Source organism: Corapipo altera, unplaced genomic scaffold, assembly GCF_003945725.1.
Source record: "Corapipo altera isolate COAL_440 unplaced genomic scaffold, ASM394572v1 181b, whole genome shotgun sequence".
Classification (NCBI taxonomy): Eukaryota; Metazoa; Chordata; class Aves; order Passeriformes; family Pipridae; genus Corapipo; species Corapipo altera.
In genome coordinates, this window is record NW_020884963.1 from 2,003,563 (window position 1) to 2,024,102 (window position 20,540).

The 20,540-nt window shown below is 50.8% G+C and overlaps 1 protein-coding gene across 5 annotated transcripts; it reads left to right on the forward strand.

Annotated features, from left to right (window-relative positions):
* The first annotated feature begins 3,504 nt into the window (after nucleotides 1-3,504).
* On the forward strand, nucleotides 3,505-17,999 carry LAT2 (linker for activation of T cells family member 2). Of its 5 annotated transcripts, XM_027664470.1 has the most exons (13): nucleotides 3,505-3,590; nucleotides 8,432-8,535; nucleotides 9,161-9,200; nucleotides 10,663-10,706; nucleotides 11,552-11,606; nucleotides 12,251-12,294; nucleotides 13,071-13,109; nucleotides 13,709-13,739; nucleotides 13,882-13,958; nucleotides 14,381-14,446; nucleotides 15,201-15,269; nucleotides 16,110-16,194; nucleotides 17,174-17,999. In XM_027664470.1, exons 2-13 carry the CDS (start codon nucleotides 8,448-8,450, stop codon nucleotides 17,190-17,192), a joined length of 657 nt encoding a protein of 218 aa, XP_027520271.1. In that variant the 5' UTR covers nucleotides 3,505-3,590; nucleotides 8,432-8,447; the 3' UTR covers nucleotides 17,193-17,999. The 5 variants fall into 5 exon arrangements, with proteins under 5 accessions (XP_027520271.1, XP_027520267.1, XP_027520268.1 ...); XM_027664466.1 differs by lacking the exon at nucleotides 3,505-3,590 and having other exon boundaries at nucleotides 8,144-8,535; XM_027664467.1 differs by lacking the exon at nucleotides 3,505-3,590 and having other exon boundaries at nucleotides 8,144-8,535; nucleotides 15,207-15,269.
* Nucleotides 18,000-20,540: the final 2,541 nt, after the last annotated feature.

Consider the following 20,540-nt stretch of genomic DNA (forward strand, 5'->3'; position numbering starts at 1 on the left):
GGGGCTTACCCAGAATCCAGGTAAGCTGAGCAGGGTGGAAGGTGGGTTCTCATGACCTCTCTGCATCAAGAGATCTCTCTGCAGCTGGTCAGCTTTGTACCAAAAGGTAAAAAAGCAGGTTTGGTTAGCTGGGGAAACTGCCTGAAGGATTATAAACTATGTGTTTGTTATGGGGAGGGGGGGAACAAACCTGAGCTGAAATGGGTGAGCTTTGAAAAGGACATGAAGGGTGAAATGTAAGGTGGTGTTTTCTATAACTGATTGCAGCAGATAAAAACAGGGTGCTCCTGCCTCTTTGACCTTTTTTCAGACCAGAGGTGGTTTCTAGCAACAGGTCTAGATGAGGCAGAGGGTTTCCAGGAGGGAGAGGATGGACACAGGGGAGAGCCTGGTATCCCAAGCTGGGTTTGGTGCCTGAGGGGTTGTTCCGTGTGTGTTGGAGGGGCTGGACTGGCCTTAGGAAGAGCAGAGCCCATGGCTGTGTTGGGAGGTGCTCAGAGTGAGGGCTCTCATCCTAAACCTCTACATCCAGCCCTTCTCAGGAGAAATATGAAGAAGGGAGACACACAGAGTGTGTGTTACTGCAGTAATTACCCTCTAATCAAGGGGGTTGGCCTCTTGAGGGGACTGATGTCTTTGAAGGTCGTCACCCTGCCCAAGAGCTGTTGTATCACGCTGGGCTGACCCTGCTGCTTTGCTCCTCGGGCACAGCAGCAACTTCTGCCTGCTCTGGAGGGGCTGGGTGGTCGAGCAGGAGACAGTTTGGGCACTGCCAGGAGGTGCAGCCCCTGCCAACTGTGGTAACGTCTGTACCACAGCACTCAGTCATCCCTGAAGCTGTAAGCAAATACAATTTTTTAGCACCTTTTTAGCAGTGCCTGTTCCTGATGAAATCGATTTCTGATACCAGAGATGAACTGTAAATCTCTCCAGCATGTTCAGAGTATCAGTTCTGCCACAAAGAACTCTTTTGCAAAACTTCTGTTGTCAGCTGATGTTTGAACATGTAAAAGCCCTTCTGGAAAGCTGTTAATAAACTACTACCTCTGCTAGAAGTGCCGATTTTGTAGCAACTGTTTTGGCAGTCAGGAAAGCATTTCACATTATGTAGTGTCCCCCACACAGAGACAAGCCAGAAACCACACAAGCAATTCAAAGCTGGGTCTACCTCTTCCAAACTTTGCTTCACATTACAGGTACTGATTTTAAGGTAGGCTTCTCCACCTGGATTTTGCCTGGGAACAGCTCTGGCAGGTGCATCAAATCATTATTTTTGCATCTCAGGTTAGAACTGGAAGAGGGAAAGTCTATTTGCACTTAGAGTGGTTAATTATCTTATTAAAGCAACGTTCCCTCTGCGAGCTTGATGGCCACATTTCATCCCAGAATTGCAGAAGTTGCAGCCACTTGGTGACTTAAATCATTTCAGCGAGAGAAGAGTCGTCTTCTCTCACAGGGAGCTGGGTGTGGGTGGCTGGTTGTGGCAGCTTCTGAGTGCCCTAATTTAAATATAACGAAATTTCCCTTTACTGAATAATTTACATGCCTGTGTGTAAGGGAGGCTTTGCAGAGCCTCAGTGAGAGCAGCATGAGGCATTTTGTTTGCGGTTGTAACGCGTGTGCCCCGTGGCTGTTGCTCTGAGCAGCAACAACTCCGCAGTTCCACGTGTGTGCAGGCTTTCCTAGTGCTGGAGCAGCATCTGTATTTCGTGGCCTGTGACGGGGCTCTAAGTGTATAAATTCCACATTATTCATAAACGCCCCTTGTTCTATTCGGGCACCAAAAAAATTAAGGGATTTTTTTTTAAAAAGTTTATTTTTTTTAAGAGTGAAATTGTGCCTGCTGCCTGCAAGCTGCCAACGCTGAAGCATAAGAAATGATTTTATTCTTGCAGCCCCAGGTTTGGCCATAGGCAGTTGTGACCTCAGCTATTTGCTGCCTTTGGCACTTGATATCTATCATCTCTTCTGTAAAAACTAAGAGAGGTCTTGCAGTTTGCTGTATCTGCTTTGAGTTTGTCCAGGCAGCATCTGCCGCTTTCAGTGAGTGGTGTTAAATCCTGCAAAGGCACTTCAGTAAAAGGGAACTTGAAATTTTGGGGCACCAAGCTCATCTGAAAGTCAGGGGCTGCTTGGGAAGTGACCTCGGTGCTGGGTGTGGTTCTGTGCTGTCCCTGAAAACCGGGAAATTAGCTCTAACCAGTTTGTTAGGTTAGAAAGTCGACAGGACTTCATTCAGTGCTGAAGGTACGTGGGGATTGCTCCACAAACCGTGTACGTCAGTCATCAAAACTTTTAACACATTTTAGCAAACGCAGGAATTAGTGTTTGTTGGCTACAAGTTACATAATTCTCTTATTAATAGGCACTCTAACTTCTATTAGCTAATGATTCTCTCACTTCTCATGCTAATTAATCCACATGCTCAGTTTCTCTCCTTTTGGGTCAGTGGTCTGCGGGTTGGTGGTCACAGATCCCCCCCATGCCAGAATTACCTTTGGAGCTGATCTCGGCACAGTTACTGTCCCCTTATCTTGGGAGTCCTGCCAAATGTCCCTGTGGCCCACAAATCCTGCCATTACCGGCGGTACATCCCTCTTCCCGAGCCGTGTTAACTTCCTCCCCCAGGTCCCAGAGCGCTGGAGCACGTCAAGCCCGAAACTTTCATTTGTATTTTTCCTAACGCATGGACATCACCCCAGAGCTTGCCCCATCAGCCATTATCTGTTTCACAGATTAAACCTCACAACGTTCTCCCCCTGCTGCTGCACAGGCTCCTTTTTAGAGAAATACAACTGGTTTGGTAACGATGCCGCCCGAGCTTCTTCCTCCCCCCACGGCAGACAAACCACGGGGCTCCTGGGAGCGCCTTCCCCGGGTGGGTTTGTGCAAACACCCTCCTGGGGAGCCCGGGAGAGACTGAACTCTGGGTCTGTGTAAACTCTGGGGAGCCCAGGAGGGGCTGAACGGGTGGGTTTGTACAAAAACCATCCTGGGGAGTCTACGAGAGGCTGCCTGGGTGGGTTTGTGCAAACTCTGCAGAGCCCACGGGGGACTGAACGGGTGGGTTTGTACAAAAAACCATCCTGGGGAGCCTGACAGGGGCTGAACGACTGAGTTTGTGCAAACACCATCCTGGGGAGCCCGGCAGGGGCTGAATAGGTGGGTTTGTACAAAAAACCATCCTGGGGAGCCCGGCAGGGGCTGAACCAGTGGGTTTGTGCAGGCTCTGGGGAGCCCAGGAGGGGCTGAACGGGTGGGTTTGTACAAAAACCATCCCATGGAGCCCACGAGAGGCTGCCCGGGTGGGTTTGTGCAAACACCATCCTGGGGAGCCCGGCAGGGGCTTGAACGGGTGGGTTTGTGCAAACTCAGAGGAGCCCACGAGAGGCTGCCCGGGTGGGTTTGTGCAGGCTCAGGGCAGCCCAGGAGGGGCTGGAGCGGCCGGGCAGCGGATGTCGGGTTAGTGATTCACGTGGGGACAGGAAACCAGCAGCGGGTAACGAGCCCGGGAGGAACCGGCTCCAGCGGCGGCAGCCGCGAGGGGCAGGAGGAGATGGGACAGCCCGGGGAGAGCAGCTGAGCTGAGGGTGAGGTGGGAGACGGAGGGAGGGAGCGGGATGGGAAGGTGTGAGGGATGAGGGCTATGCGGGCAGTGGGGTGTCCCACTGAGCTCAGCGATCCTGGGCTAGACCTTTAAGGAGGGTTCGGGGTCATCCCTGTGAAACCTCTCTGAAAAGCAACGTGCTGGATGTTTCCCCCTCACTGAGAGGCTCCAAGGTAGGAAATTACCAACTCTTATCTTCTCAGCAGCGTTTAACCCTTCTGGACCTGAGATGAGTCTGTGCCAAACAACCTGGATTCCAGTACTGAATTCCAGTGCTGTTCTTTACATCTCCCCCTCCATCTGCTGGTGGCAGCGTGGTGGGTTTTTAATTATGTTATTTCTGCATTCACATCTGCTAAAATATTCTGGGAGATTCAGTCTGTGCTGAGCTCCTCTCCTCCCAAATCTGCTCGGTCCTGTTTTTGGCTCCTGCTTCTGGGACTGCTGCTCCCCCTCCAAAAGCCCAACCCTATGAAACAGGTTGATTCAAACGACACTTCCTGGGTTTTCCATCGTTTTTGGGGCTGACTGGCATCGTGGATATGAGTATTTATTTTACTGCATGTGAGTGCTTGAAATTGCTAATCCTAGATGGGAAAAGCTTTGTCCTTGCGTCAGTTTTCTCTTGTGATCAATGTTTTGTGTAATGTGAGCCACGAGGCAGCTACTTGAGCAGAGGAGGACAATTTTGGGATGATCCTGTGCGAGATGGGCTTATTCTCGTGGCTCTTTAGGGTGTAGTTACATACATGAGGGTTGCCTGTATTGCTAACGTGGCGTCCTCTGGGCTCAGAGTGGAGGTGAAGGATGGGGAAGTTACAAACATAAGATATTCTTGTGAATTACCTCCTTGTGCTGGCATGTGTGTTGTGATATGGGGTTTGCACTCAATTTTCCACCTGAGTTTTTTTCTAACACATTTTCCAAAGTGATAATCCGTGGGAAAGTTGGTTTATCAATTCCAATTTCCCCCTCTTGCCCTGTGTTCTGCTGAAATGCATCTACTGCTCCCCTGGCATAAAATAAACCCTGATCTGCTTGAATAGCTGTGAAAAAAACAGACTTTAACTGTATGGCAGCAGCTTTCCTAAGAAACCTGGCATAAATCTGGTAGGAAATGGGATGTGCAGACCTCTGGAAAGGAGCTTTTCTGGAGGCTCAGTGCTGGTCACTGAAGTGGTTCCAGCCACAGGAGCTTCCTTGGTCTGAGACTTTAATTTCTGAATTGATGGGACTTTCTGTGGCAATCTGTACTACACAGGCAAACAGAAAGTAGAGTTTCTTTTCTTAGACATGTTAGAGACATTGAGTCAAGCTGAATATTGCATCTGTTCAACAAGTCAGTGTGCTGAATTTCATATGGCTGGGCTTTAAATACACTCTCCACTTTATATTTTATACCAGTGACTCATCCCACCAGCCTGAATTAGAATTAATTTACTGCAAACTGGTGCAAACCTCAAAACTTTCTGGAGGGGAGGGAAAGTGACTGGTTTATATTTGTCTTTTGGGCATTTTTTGATAAATAGGTTAAATTCATTACATAAACCTGCAACTTGGGTCTTTATCTTGCCATGTGAACTTGACACCCTGCAAAGAGCTAAAATGTCTTTGTGAGAAATTATCTAATGGAAAACCAGACATTGCTGAGGCCACATCAACACATTCCTCTCTCTCCCGGTTTCTCAGCAAAAAGTTTAAGTTTATTTTAAGTGCTCTTGCAGGTTTTTTTTTTTTTTTCTTTTTTTTAGTGAGTTTTGTGCCTCTTCTGCCAGTGTCGGAAAGTTTCTCACAGACTTTCCATCCATTAGGAATTTTATTTCTAGCCTGTGCATATCCAGTGCATCCCCACTTATTTTATAAGCCAGAATTGTCTTATTTCAATTCAAGCAGCTTCTCTCACTTTGGTGTGTCGCTCTTGGACACGAGTGTCCGTTTCCTCTCACTCTCCCCTTTAGTGGACTTAAAAGGCCTTTTGATCTTCCTGGATAAAACCACCTCTCCTTCCCTTGGCTCTTCATAGTGAGCCCTGTTTCTGGGTTATTTAGGACTAGAGACCTTCCACACCAGCAGCCAGGCTGACAAGACCTGGCACAGGGAGAATGAGCTTTTGCAAGTTCGTTAATGCTTCCCATTTTGAAAAAAAAAACAAACACCACTTTATTGCTAAAAGTATCTGAGGCCAAGGAAGGAACAGCCCCTGTTTGGGAAGGCTTCCCCCTCCCAGGAGAGGTGCCATGGAGGCCACAGCTGGATCCAGACTCCAGTGTGTTGCTCTCCTGGGAATTGCTTGTCTGGAGCAGCTGCTCCCAGGGGATTTATGGGCTGTGCTGGTCAGGCTGTGCTCACTGCTGGGAGTGTGGCCCCACTTGTGCTGGGAGAAACTCTTGTGGGCACAAAAATGGGGAAAAACAGGCCAAAGGAGAAGAGGGAAGTGTGTGAACAGCACGGGGCATTGCGGCACTACCCAAATGTCACTCCTAAACTACATGCCATGAACTCCACGTGTCCTTCTGTGTGGAGATCTCAGTGGCTCAAGTCTATTTATTCTCTCCCTCTCCCCAAGGCAGAGCGCAGGGAACCACGTTCAGCCTTCCAAATATTTTATTTATATCCTGCCAGCCGTGAGTAAGTGCTTCCAGCCTTCTGCTTGTCATAAATCTGCTCATCACCTCCTCCTGTCAGCTCCTTACCAGAGCAGGGCTTGTTCCAAAAGAAAGGATTTCCGTGGACCTGGGTGTTTTGGGGAGCACAAATGACCTCTGGGCTCATTGTGTGAGTGTGACTGGGAGCTTTCTCTTGGGGGGGATGCTGTGATGGGGTGGGACACACCATGCCCTGCTTGGCAACCCCTCAAATAACCACCTTTGGTGTTCCTGGTGAGTGGGGGGGCTCAGGAGCAGCAGGGGGGTTGCTGCCTCACTGCCTGCAGAAGAAATACAACTGGCTCTAGAAGAGAGATGGTGGCCTGTCATGCAATGGGACAAATTATGTCAGTGTTGTCAGGGGCCTTCAGCCCTGCCTGGCCTTCACTTTAAAGCAAAAAAGGGGAAAAAAGTAAAAAAAAAAAAGCCAACCCCCCCCAAACAAAGCAGCAGCATTGCAGCCCTTTGTGTGTCAGTCACCAGCGTCGGGTCACCTTCCCTCAGCTGCCTCTGGCAGATGCTTCAGAGATGATCCACAGCTCATGATTTCCGTGGGAGACTCTGAGCCAAGGAAAACTGACGTGAGAAACCACATGGTTTTGACCAGGCTCTGTCCCTGATGTCCCGGCTGTGGCTGAGGGTGATGGTTCTGCACCTCCAGGTTGGGTCTGGGCACGCTGTTAATTTGGAACAACTCGTCCCATCTGCTGCTGAAAGTGCTGCAAGAAACTGTGCAGGGAGAGGCCCCCGGGGGTCTATAGAGAGCAAAGCCATGGTGGAGCAAGTGCCAGGAGCTGAGGGTGTCCTGAGGGCTCAGACAACCTTGGAGGGAGTAGGAATAAACCCAGTTTGCTCCCAGGCAGGGAGAATGGTCTCAAAGCCAAGCTGAGGTCACTTTTGGGCAGCCAGACTTTGTTTGGCAACCACTGAGAGGATGCTGACACCAAACCCCTTCAGCCATTGCTTTTCTCAAGGGTCTGCCTGGAGCAGAAATGGGGGAGTTCTTCCCTCTCCTTCTCCTGCCTCACACTGATTTACACCACAATTATTTACACCGTGCCCTGGTAATTAGGACCCTGACATAGGACTGGGACTCCAGTGCCAAACGGGGCCACAAACCTCCCACCAACGTGCTCAGCTGCTGTGCCAAGCACTCAGCAGGGATGGGAGGGTGTTGCTGAGGACCCACAGGCTCAGCTGCCACAGGAGGCTTTGGGTTTTCTTCCATGTGAATGGGGTGTTTTGGGCAGAGAAATGTTATTTATTCCACTTTACACAAGCAGAGGAAGAAGGTTCTGAGCAGGGCAGAATCAAACTGCTGCTTTCTATTGTCTATTAATGCCATTTGTTTAATTATTTTGAATTATTTTAATTATTAGTAGTTATATATACACACACATATATACTTATATGTGTATATATATATATATACAGTGGCTGTACCAATATAATCCATGTTATATGGATGCTTATGTTGAAGGTAGGCAGCAGGAAAACTTCCTGCCAGGAAAGATGACATACTGGCCTTTGGCAAGTTGAAGCATCTCCATCCCTAGGGGAAAAAGAAGTTTATTACAAACAAAAATAAATTAAAATAATCTGTAACTAAAGAAAATCTGTCCCTGGGGAATAGGAATGGGCTAAACAGTCCATCTCAGTGCCAGCAGGCTGTTTGCTGTGATATTTATAGGATGTTTTGTGTTTTAAAGGAAGAAGTTGAAGCCAAATCATGCTGATTATTACAAAATGTTAGCTGCTGTTTGTGGAAGAGCCTGTCGTGGAAAGCAGGGGAAGAGCCGGGGGCTGAGCCAGCTCAACAGGGGAATTTAACACTGGAAGTCACTCTGAGCTGCAGGAAACAGCCAGAGCACGTCGTGCAAAGGCCTTGGCACTTGGAATATTGCCAAGTGCCTCCCTCTTTGCCCTCTCTTCTAGATGCTAAGAAATTAGTGCCTGCTGGCAGCGTTTGTGGGTTTGGGAATGAGCGAACCGGAGCCGCGCGGGGAAGGGGCGTTGGCTCTGGAGGTGTCTCTTGTGCATCCTCAGCACCCCCCTGGCTCCGTGGGGGTGGGAGGGCAAACAGCGGGTGGCTGTTTGGGGGTGAATCTTCCTGAGCAATGGCCTCACAGCCCCACACCCCCCCGATGCTCACGGGGCTCCCCTGCCCGCTGTGTTCCAGGCTGGACGTGGCCGGGATGGTGCAGCCGGAGCTGCTCGGGGCGGCCGCCGCGCTGATGCTGCTCGGGGCGGCCGTCAGCCTCTGCGTCAAGTGCCAGCTCTCTGGTGAGTCCTGCCTGCGGGCTCTGGGAGGGCCTTTCCTCTTGGAAAATCCCCCCTGGGTGGGTTTGGTTCTGCTCAGCCACCTGCCAGCTCGGGAGCTTTGCCCCCGCGGGGATGCTCCCAAGAGCTGAGTGGGAACGGACTCTGCTGGAGAGCTGGGGAAGGAGCACCCAGAACCCTTGCCTGGGGTGGGTGTAACACTGTGGGCTGCAGACCCCTCTCCGTGGTCATCGTGGTGGTGGCTTTGGGACACCCCATCCGGGAGGACCAGCTCCAGATGCACAAAATCCTGCAGAGAGTCTGGGGCAGTCAGGAGATAAATTCGTATAGAGAGTGGGATGAGCACCCAGTGGGGGTTTGAGCCCCTCCCCAAGCACTGGGTGGGTTTTAGTGTGGGAGAGAGGCTGCAGTTTGGGGTTTAGGGACAGGACTGGCTGCCTTGCTTTGCAGGGTCTGAGACAAACCCCAGGATTTAAATGTGATTTCAAGAAAATTAATCCAAACCTTATTGTAACTGCTGCTCTCTGCCTCCGCTGTCCTGTTGTGTTGGAGAAGTTTTGTGAATGTGTCTTATTGGTCTTTCTGATCTCTGACTCCCAAATCTTCTTTTTATTTCCTTGTCTTCCAGCTACCAAGAGGGAGATGCGACTGAGTGAGCACAGGAGTCAGTAAGTTGCCTTTCATAATTGTGTTTCTCCCCCAAAACAGCTCACCTGGGGTAGGACCCTGGCCAGAGCCAGAGCCAAGCTGAAATCCAGATTTATATAAAATAAAATAAACTAATGCCAGGATGGGGCATGCAGGGCAACGTGCCTCAGCTCAGGGCGCTGCTAGAGGGGTAATACCTTTAAAAAGAATAATCCAAAATGAAACTGAAGCTCTGACCGTGATGTCCCTGAGTTATTAACTAGTAGGAAAAAGGTCTGGGAGAGAAGGCCAAGTCCTTATCCTGACCTGTCATGGCCTGAGATGTGGTAGAGAGATTGGTAACTTCCTAAAGAAGCCCCTGCCCGTGGCTGGTGCTGGAGGGACCCTGTTCCAGAGCAACCACTGAGCACAAGAAATGAAGGAAATGCAGTGTACACACGTGCACCCCCCCTTATTTCCTTGCAACAGACAAACCACAGTAAATTATACGCAGAAAAAGAAAAGCTGGGTTATGGCCTTTGTTACAGGAGCAAAGGAGGTGCAGAGGGGCTCTGCAAAGGCCTCTGAGGGGTCGGGGTGTTTGTTGCTGTGGTGTGCTCCATCACAGACTGTTGGAGCAGCCAGTCCAGGTTCTGTCCCCCACAGGCTTCATTCCTTGTGGGCTCCTGCTGAATTGTCCCGACTTCTTGTAATTTGTGTCTGGATTAGGTGGTTTGACCTCAGGCTCGTGGTGTTGTGTGCTCTTTTCAGAGGTCTGGTTTGGGTTAGTTGGGGTGTTCTGCAAGCAAAGTGCTTTGACTCCACACATTTGCAGTGAGGTCCTCTGACCCCCCATCTCCTGCCAGCCCTGAGCTGTGAATCCTGGCTGGGGATGGGGTGACCCCAATGAAACTGGAGGGGAGAGGCTTCCCAAAATCAGAGTTAATACTTGCAGTAGAAGAGATGTTGAATCCTCTTGTGCTTCGACGAGCAGCTCTCCTCTTAACTAAGAAGTAAAGAGGTTTCTGGGCATGGGTGTTATTTTTATTGTTGATAACATGTTATTTTTTTCAGGTTGATGTTAAGGGATGCTGAGAGGGCTGGGGCAGCTTTGGAGGTGAAGCAATGGAGTTTGAACCCATTTCATGGGTGAACACCCATTTTTTCTGTGGGTCAAAAGGCTCTTCTGGCCTTAACTGGTGGATAAAGAGTCAGAATAGGAATTATCCTAAATGATGTTTTCCTCATCCCTGTGTCCTTCCCTTAGCTGATGTTGGCTACTCTACCAATGGTCCAAAAGCACATCTTGACTTTAAAGGGTTAGTGAGGAGTCTGGGATACCGCTCCCAGCTCATACTGCTCCTGCACCTTGGCACTTCACCAAGCCCAGCATGGAGTTCATGCTCTCTGTCCTCCACTCACTAAACAACGAGGTCTCTTGCATCTCTTTTCCTTGTCATCAGCCCCAAAATTCAGCTGAGGTTGTGCTGCTTTTTTTTCCAGGCTTGAAAGCCAGCAGAGGTTTGAGGTGATTCGATCCCATTCCAGTGAGTATCAGCGTTTTACGGGGCTTCTGCCTTGTGGGGTGAGGGTCCTGCATGCACAGAACAGGGAGAAAGTAAAATTCAAGGGGTCACCTTGACACCAGCCAGTGAAATGATGAGACCTGGATTGTCAAAGCCACCTTAGATGCTTCTAGGGATGCAAATTCTGAGCTCTAGGGAAAAAAATTTCAATTGTGTTTTCAATTGTGTTGAAAACAATTCACTAAAGCGATGAAGTTGAAAAGCGACACCTCAATAACTGGGGCTCTTCGAACCACGCTGTGCACCCTCTGAAAATGAAGGTGTGGGTGAGCCTGAAGTGATAGGAGTGACTCATTCATCATCCCCCCTCACTGCTTCCTGCACCAGGCTGGGTTTGGCGCTGACCTTTTAAGTTCTGTATCACACGAGCTGCTGCCGGGTCTGTGTGAAGCGTCACCGTCTGCAGATGAGCCCTGCCCTGGGTCCCTGCTAGGTTGGAGCCCCATAACCCCCCTATGAGTCTTTGCTTCAGCCCAGCCCAACCAAAGCTCCTGATTTGCAGTGTGAAGAGAAGGGCATGGCCCCCAAATCGAGCAGGTTTGGGGGAGAGCAGACAACAAGGCAGCAGCTGGGATTGTAGCTTCCCCCAGCAAGTGTTTGCTCTGTGGTCAGACACCAGCTTTTCCTCTGGTTGTTTCCTGTTCTGGCCACTTGTGAACATTCAAGGACCAATTTGGAAGTTATTTTGGGATGCATTAGGGAAATGCCTGCCAGTCCTGGGGAACCCTCACTGGTGGATGCTCTGTGCTCTTTGAAAAATCTGCTGCTGCCATAATAATCAACACCCGTTTTGTTCTTGGTGCCAGGTGCAACCCGAAGGCTGGAAAAAACTAAGGGACCTGAAAACTTTTCAATAGCAAGGTAGGTAAAAAACCCAAACAGTCTAGCTGTAGAGCCAAGGTTGGATGAAATTCACCCAAGATACATAAATGTTTGGGATTTGGGATTGGACTCTGAGCCCTGTAGATGTGGCTTGGGCTGTGCTTAGAATTAAAGAATGCTTTGGGTTGGAAGTGACCTTTAAAAGGCCATGTAGTCCAACCTCCCTGCAAGGAGCAGGACATCTTCAACTCAGTCAGGCTGCTTCATTTATCAATGGTCAGTGGTAGCTTTAGACTTTTTCTGGGCTGTCTTCAGTCTCACTGCATTCTTCTGGCAAGCAATTAAATCAACCCCAAGGAAACAAGCTGTGGCTGTACATAGTAGGAACATCAGGAAAAAGAAATGACCATTCTTAGCTTACAAACAATTTGATGTGATAAATCCACTTTTCCCCATCACTTAAACCCCCAAGAACCACATAGTTGCAGTAACTCTGCTGCAGAATACAGGCCTACTTATTCCCATTTTGGGATTTGGCCTGAAATTCCTTCCTCTTCCATTGCTCCATGCATGTGCTGTGATAACCTCACAGGGAGCTTTTGTGGATGGTCCCTCTGGTGGTTTGTAACCCCTGGTAGGGTTTGCTCAGACCTGGGATTTTAGGTCTCTTTTGTCTCTTCCAGGAAAACCACCGAGCAGCTCAGTGCTTCCCACCACTCTGGATACGGTGAGTGTGTCCCTGGGACAGGCCCAGGTTCAGTCACAGAATGGTTTGGGTTGGAAGGGACCTTTCAAGTTAATCATCTTGTTCCAACCCCCTGCCATGGGCAGGGACACCTTCCACTAGCCCAGGTTGCTCCAAGCCCCGTCCAACCTGGCCTTGGACACTTCCAGGGATGGGGCAGCCACAGCTTCTCTGGGCAACCTGTGCCAGGGCCTCCCCACCCTCCCAGGGAAGAATTTCTTCCCAATATCCCATCTAACCTTGCCCTCTGGCAGTAGGAAGCCATTCCTCCTTGTCCTGTCCCTCCATCCCTTGTCCCAAGTCCCTCAGAGCCCCTTTAGGCCCTGGAAGGGGCTCTCAGGTCTCCCTGAAGCTTCTCTTCTCCAGCTGAACACCCCCAGCTCTCCCAGCCTGGCTCCAGACCAGAGGGGCTCCAGCCCTTGGAACATCTCCATGGCCTCCTCTGGACTTGCTCCAGCAGCTCCACATCCATCTTATGTTGGGGGCCCTGAGCTGGACCATCTGGGTTTAATCTGGGTCCAAGTTTAAAATCCAGTGCTCATCCTGCTATGCCTGACCAGTCCTGGCTCAATCCATGGGGACAGACTATTTAAATATCACCCCTGGCTGTCCCAACACCCCTGCCCTGGAGTGTCCAACCTGTCAGAGCTGAGGGAGGGCAGAGCTGCCAGTGCCAAAACATTCAGTTGCTTCATCGTCAAACTGCTCCCATCACTCTGCCTGAGCGCAAGGGTAACGTGCCCCTCTCTTGCCCCCAGGGAGCAGGGATGAGTCCAGGTACCAGAATTTCCTGACAGGTAAATGCTGCAGCCACACATCTGGCGGGGTTTGGGAGGGAAGGCTGCCACGGGGATGGGAGCTTCCTGGGAATGGGAGCCAGCAGGGAGCACACAGGCAGCCAGCACTGCAGCTGGCAGAGCTGCTGCTTGGTCAATTTAGAGATTGGTTTGTGAGACACAACTTTATCTGATTAACGGGCAGAGAGGAGGGGACGGATGCTCCCGAGCCCCCCACTCCCGCCCAGGGCACTGTGAGCTGGTGCCTGCCCTAAGAGGATTATTGGTGTGGGGGACTGTGCTCTCCTTTCCCAAGCCAGGGAGGATATTCCCATATTCCCCTTCTCCCTGCCAGCTGGCAGGATGTGTCCATGAGAAGCGGTGAGCTGGGGTTTTCTCAGGGCCCAGGGTGGATCGGGGCCGTCCCCCCCCTGCCCCAGCCCCCTGCCCCAGCTCCCTGGCTCTGCTGTGGACGGGCTCTGGGGCCATGCCAGGGCTTTGTGACTGCTGGGGACGTGTGCCATGGCTGTGCTCCAGGGGTTTGTCGGGCTGTGCTCGGGGATGGCACTTTGGTTGATGCCCTGGTGTGGGGTGCTGACACCAAACCCTTGTTCTTGCAGAGGATTATCTGCAAGGGGACTCTGACTACGTGTAAGTACCCGGGGCTGCCCACCAGCTCCACTGAGTGGAGCCATGCTGGTCCCAGTGCTGTCCTGGTGCTCCCATAGCTCAGCCTGGGGAGCCTGTGGGTGCCCCGGGGCAGGAAGAGCTGACAGTGCTGCTCTGCCCACAGGGAGCCCATTTCTCTGGATTACAACAACCGTGCCAGGTTCTTCATTCGACCCAAGGGTAGGTCTCCAGGAGAACCAGGTGGGTTTTCCTCCAGCCTGGCTGTTCTATGGCTCCAGGGAGCTTGTGAGACTGTTCTTGCCCAGGTCTGTGCATCACTGTGGCCTGAAGCAAGAGCAGATCCAGGAGACACGTTCATTAAAGGGTGTAGCAGAGCCATGGGGCTTGAGAGATGTCCAAGCCCCCATCAGTCCATCTGTTGCCTTATAAACAGGGTCACCCCACGGCACTGGTGACAGTGCTCCTGTGGGGCAGTGACCCCTGGGCTCATCTGTGCTGGGACACCCCATCCCTGGCTCAGCACATCACAAGGACTAATGACTTTTTAGCCAATCTGTGTTTCACTGTGGTAAACAACCCCTTCCTGCAGGTGCTGAGAGATCTTCCCAGGCCACTTGCACTTCCTTAAGGCCCTTGTCTCCCCTCTTTCTTCCCTCCACCAGAGAAAGAGGAGGATTCCTATTCCTATGAAAATGTCATCATTGGAGTGTCTCACGGCTTTGACCCGGGTAGGTGTGTTGTTATCATGATTCATGTGTGTCCCACAAAGGTGTCTGGAGGTGCAGAGGGGGATGGTGACCTGCTCAGCTGAGGGAAACCCTGTCCTTTTCAGGCTCAGCTCCTCCTGTCAGCTCTGTGCCGTGGAGTTGGGGAGCCAGGGCTGCTGCAGGCACAGAGCATTTCCCCCTTCTGCAGGAAAATACTGTGGTGATACCTCCAAGCTGTTTCCTTTGACTTGGGGTTTCTGTAGGAATCCAGGAGCTTTGGGATCTACATCTTCTCTAGGTTTTTAGTGTTGCTCCAGCCAGGCTGATCATGGCTCTAGCCCCCAGCTCAGGTTTCTCACCATGTCCTGCCAGCAGAGAAGCTGCTGGAGGATGATGCTGGACCACAGTGTCTGCTTCAGGGCTTCCAGCACCACTCCTGGGAGGTTGCAATCAAAATAGGAAATCAGTTTGGTTTCCTTCAGCGAATTAACACACGCTCTGTGCACTGCTAAAGCCTGCCCTGCTCCTGCCTGGCTGTGCACGGAGCGATCGGAGGAGGCAGGAGCAGCGGGGACCCGTCTGATCCCCATCCCTGCCTGCAGCGATCCAGGCACGTGGCCAGGGCTGGAAAGAGATGAGGCAGCATCAGCAGGTCTGGCTGGAAACAGCGCCGTGCTCGGCGCGGTCGGGGCGCGGCGGCGGGAGCGGGGCTTTCACAGAGGGCCATTTTTAGATCATTTGCTGTTCAGCATCATCCTGTCCAAACTCTCCTTAGTCATAGATGAGGCTGCAGACTACGAGAACAGCGAGACCATGCACACATGGAAGCTGCAGCAAGAGGAAGGTACGTTGTCAGCACTCGTTTGCTGTTTGGGGATGGGATTCGTGGGCAGGGTGCCTGGTGCCCTAGAACAGCACAGACCATGCCAGGGCAATGCATTGCCTGTCTTGAGCCATTTTATTCCCAGCTATCCATGATGTACAATCCAAGGCAATGTGCAAACTGCTACAAACTCTTGTATCTGAATGCTGCTGTGATGGGACGTGGTGTTTCTCATACTCACAAGGCCACCATGTGCCCAAACCCTGACCATGGGATGCTACAGAGTAACGTTGCTCTTCATGTCTTATATCCTCTTCCATTTGAAGTTGCCCTGGTGCAAACACAGCCGTGTAACCCCCTCTGACAAAAAATTAGCACACAGGCAGGGGGTCAGCCCAGGACTTTCCTGCTGCGTTTGAGGCTGCCTGTTTCTCAAGCTGACCTTTTAACCACAGTTTAATCTAACGTGTGGCTTCCTGTGAGGCTCGGGGGGTAGCCTGGCCTGGGAGATAATGGTGAGTGCTCACAGGTACATTTGAGAGCTTTCTGTCTCTGGTGTGAGAGCTGCCCAAGCCAACTGATTTTTGTTATCCCGTTTGCACACTCTCTAGATTAAATCTAAGTCCATCTCTTTATGCTCTGAAGAGCTGTCCAGGCTCGCTGCTTCCAGAGTGTTTACAAATTTGCTGTGACCACTTTGAAGCCTCTTCAAGGAGACCTTGGCACTGATCTGAGGTTTCTTAGCCCAGGCACAAAAACATGTCAGCACCAAAGGCTGGACACACAGAGTGTCTGGGGGGTGTTGTGTGTGTTTCTACATCAGCCCACTCACTGATCAGTGGTTCCCATCCTCACCTGCAGCCCTGCAGACAGAGAGCCTGGATGAGGAGCCAGTCTACATCAACACAGCTCCTGCATCAGTCCCTGCCCTGCTGTCAAAGCAAAGGTAAAAACAGAGCAAATGGTTGACATGTTTATGTAGGGGTGAGAGGATTGGGTTTATGGTGTTTATTTAGGGGTGAGAGGATTGGGTTTATGGTGTTTATGTAGGGGTGGGAGGATTGGGTTTATGAGAAAGGGAGCTTGGCTGGAGCCCATGCCCAGCAGCCCACGTGGGCAGTGGGGGAGCAGGAGGAGCCCATCCTGTGCTGTGCCACATCTTTGGCTGATGCCAATCTGACTAATGTGGACTGTGGAGACAAATTTGTGGAATCCATGTCCTACATTCTGTGGACCCCTTCATGGTCTGTGCAGCTCTGAGGCTCAGCGGTGTAAGGGATGCCCTGGGCTCAGCTCAGCCAAGCCTTGTCTGCTGTGCTAAGACCACATGTCCTGCCCCATTATCAGCACCAAACTGATGCTGCTGATAAAGAATTCTTTAGTAATTCTTTAGTAATTACTCAAGACAGATAAAGTAAAACCCTTTGGAGAGCTGCAGAGGGGTTACATGACACTGAGTGACAGTGAATGACCTACTGGTTAGTGCTGGTCACCCTGCTCCCGACTGGACTAGGACTCCAGCTGGGAGACAGACTGGGACCAGTGTTACTCTCCCTGTCAGGATTTTACTCTTGGAGCACCCACAAAGACCCAGTGGGATTGTCCTTACACCAATGCCTCTGTTGTAGCCTTTCCTAGCAGAGTAAAGTTGTAAAATCCCCACATCCAACCAACAAATGCCAGCAGAACTTTTCCACCAAGGGAGGCTGAATTCAGAAATGGGCTCCTGGCACCTCTGTGCCCCTTGTTCTGCTCAGACATCATTGTCTGGGAGCACGACTGGGGCTTTTGCTTAGACATGGACATTTTGTCATGTACATCACTACTTGGCCCTGGAAAGAAAACGTAGCAGGCAGCAGAGTTAAACTGAAAACAGGGGTTAAAAGTCAGAGAACTCACTGGTTTTTTTCCCCTCTTATTTCAAGTATTCTGCATAAAGTCTGAAGAAATCCTTGGCTGAGCTGCAGGAGCTCACCCAGCGAGCACGCACAGGGGGAGAGGGGAGATTTCCAGCCCTCAGTGAAATCTCTTCTCCAAATTGTGCCCACAATCACATAGAAGGGATGTTACTGAAAGGAAGAAATGCTCTGCTTGAAGGCCCACAGAAGTCCCAACTGCAAACCTGCAACTGGAGAAAGCTCTCTGCCCACAGCGACCACGGGCAGGCCCCCACCTCCTCATCCCACCTCATTTCCCTGCAGCTCCACTCGAGGGAGGGTGGCCAGTCTGTGCAGTGTTTTCTCCTGTCAAGCATGAAGTGAATCCTTAAATTGCTGAGCAGTAATGCAGCCAGTTACTTAATTTGTCAGGGTGACTCATGCACGATGGTACTAAGCCTGAGGGATTATGTTCTGATGTAGTTCCTGTGCTCTCCTATAGAAGCAGTTTCCTACAGGAGAGGAATTGGCAAGGCACAGGTTATATTTACAACAGCAGTGGTTCTGTGGAGCTCAATGAGATACCAACCTGTTCACAAAAGCTAAAGAGGATTAAATCCCTGCCTTATCCACAGCTTGTGATTCACAGTGTTGGTCTGTGGCAGTTTTCCTCGTGTTTCAGTATCTGTTTTATAAGGATACAAAGAAGCAACAACAACGGCGAGGGTCAGATCCACAGCCACCAGCCTCAGACACTGCACCAGTCCCTCGGTAGGGCTGTAGGAACATCAGCCCTGAGACAGGACCCCGGTCTCCTGAGCCCCGATGCACAGATCTGGCACTTTTGGACCACTTATTTATTAAAATTGAAAAGCTTCCAAAGAAAACGTGGTGCTTTGTTGTGGTTTGCTGTGATGCAGATGTTGTCTGCACAGTTGGGTGACGCTGAAACGGGAGCACATGAGGTGACACGGAGTGATGTGCAGGATCTTCCAGGGAGAAAATGTCGCTCCCTAAAAGCCACCTTCCTCAAAACTGGTTCAGGAAACTGTGCTTTGGCAAAGAACACAGCCCACACTCACCTCTTTGGGACAGTAAGAGTGAGCAGAGGAGGGGAGCTGAGGGTGAGCGAGCCCTGGAGCGGGAGAAGGGATGTCAGGTGCTTCCTGCTGCAAATGTCTTGGCTCTATTTTTAGCAGAATCGGCAAGACCACAGGTGTCCACTGCTGGTGTAGCTGAAACAGTGGGTGGGTTGGAGTTTGGCTTAGGAGAAGCTTTACTTGTAGCTCCTACAAATGCTAGAAGTCTCCATGGAACTTTTACAACAGAGAGAGCCTGGTGCGTTCAGGGATGCACAGGGGCAGGGAGCTACCCTGGTTTTCTGCCTGCCCCAGCCCAGTTTGTACTCACACCCTTGGGTTTCCTGAAGGGTAAATGCTCAGCAAAAAGTCTGCACAGGTGGGTGACACCAGGGTCCCCTGAGCCTGGAGCAGACACAGTGACAGCCACAGCCTGTGCTGGCTCTGCACAGGCTCACAGGCAGGCAAGGGAACCAGGTGCCTTTGTGACTGAAACTGTGCCTGGCCCTCAGAGAACCATGAAACTGTTACTCTGGGTGCATCCTTGGTGACTAACTCAGCACCCAAAGAAGCTCCCACTTCCCATGAAGTGCTGCAGACTGTGGATTGTTCGCTGCAGGGGAGGGGTGAGCTCGTTCTCGGGGATGTGTGGTGATGTTACACCCGCTGGTGATTCACCTCCCAGCCCAGAGAGCCATTCATGATTAAGAGATTAGCAGCAGTGAAAGATCCTCACAGCAACAGATCCAGCTGGAGAGCTCCCAGAAACTTCAAGGTGTTTGGTGAGTGCATGGTCAAAGTATGAAAGTACAAGATTTACTGCTCATCACTAAGCAGGGAGGTGGGTTACTCCAAATACATTTTCCTGGTCTGAGTTTGAAAGTTGTGGAGCCAAAGTGAGCAGGGCAGGAGCTGGATGTGGGGAATCTTCCTTTCACTTACTGGGGGTCTGAGCAAATGCCCCGTTACAGCTCTCCAGAGCAGTCAGCTGGAGTGAGGGATAAATCCATCCTTAGCTTTGAAAAGCTCCTAGAGCACTTCTCAGCCAGGCATCTCATTACACTGGAAGGTATCCAGAGACAGTTCTGGGAATTCTCATTGATGTTCTTGGTCTTGCTCTGAATCACCTCACAGTTTTTCTTTGCATTGAGTATATATGTGAGTGTGTTCACTGACACACTGTCTTTTCAGGACTGGCTTTAGGTGTGCAAGGATTTCTGGTGCTCAACCAAAACTGCCAGATCCTGTGTTGCCTGAACATACTGCAAGGAGAAATGGCATCTCCCCTGGGTCCACCTCTCTCTTTCCTCACCTTAGGGAGGGCAGCCAAGTGAGCAATTCACTTCCTGTTTTCAATTTAAGATGCATTAGAGAAGTGTTTTGGCACGGCTGGTGTGGCTCTCAAACGGAGCTGGGGAGCCTGTGCTGGCCCTGGGAAGCATCAGCTCTGCACTCAGAGAGGGAGCAGACACCTCTGGAGAGCAGTGTGTTGGTGACCTCTGGGACTGATCCTATTCCTCCTTGCAGGAAAAGTGTCCTATGTCCCCCCAGAGCTGGAAAGGATTAGCCCAGAGGAGAGTCTGCTCCAAACTGGAGCTGTGAAAAGCAGCTACTTTGGTTGAGAAACCCACAGAAAGCAGGTAGGAACAGGAACCATGACCCTCCATGTTCCTCACCCTTCCACTGGCTCCAACACCACAGGCAGGTACATCCCACAGGGTAAGGACCAGCCTTGAGTCCTCCAAGTACAGTGTTTGCTGTTTTATGAAGCTTCCCTGTAACACCTCTTCCTTCCCCAGTCAGCAATGAGCACATTTAGTGAGAAAGCAAAGGCAGAGAAGGCTGGCTGTGATGTGCAGCCAAAGGAAAATTAATCTTGTTTAAGTTTTAGGGACAAAAGCTGTGATGCTGTGTCTGTAGAGAGAACTCAGCAACCTAAGCCCCTTCATACTAAACTATTAGTTGTGTATTTAACAGTTTGTGCTGCTAGTGACAATTCACTGGCTGGGAACCAAAAGGTAAGTTCAATAAATACATAGTGAAGGAAGAATATACTTTTGAGCATTACATCCATTATTCCCAGAGCTGTTTGCTGCATTCCCTGTGCTTTAGCTGCCAATTCCCTTGCTCTCCTGGAAGCTGAATTACAAAGGTTTGTCTGCAGGCTCTGCCAGAGGCGCTGCAGGAAGCCTGGAGGGGCAACTCGTGATGCCACCAGCTCTTGCTGCAGGAACTGGTGAGCCCTGTGGCTGTCAGAGAAGGGCAGGGTGTGCCCAGCCCCTGCAGGGACCAGTGCCAGCAGTGATGCCAACTGATGCTGCCCATGAAGATCCACT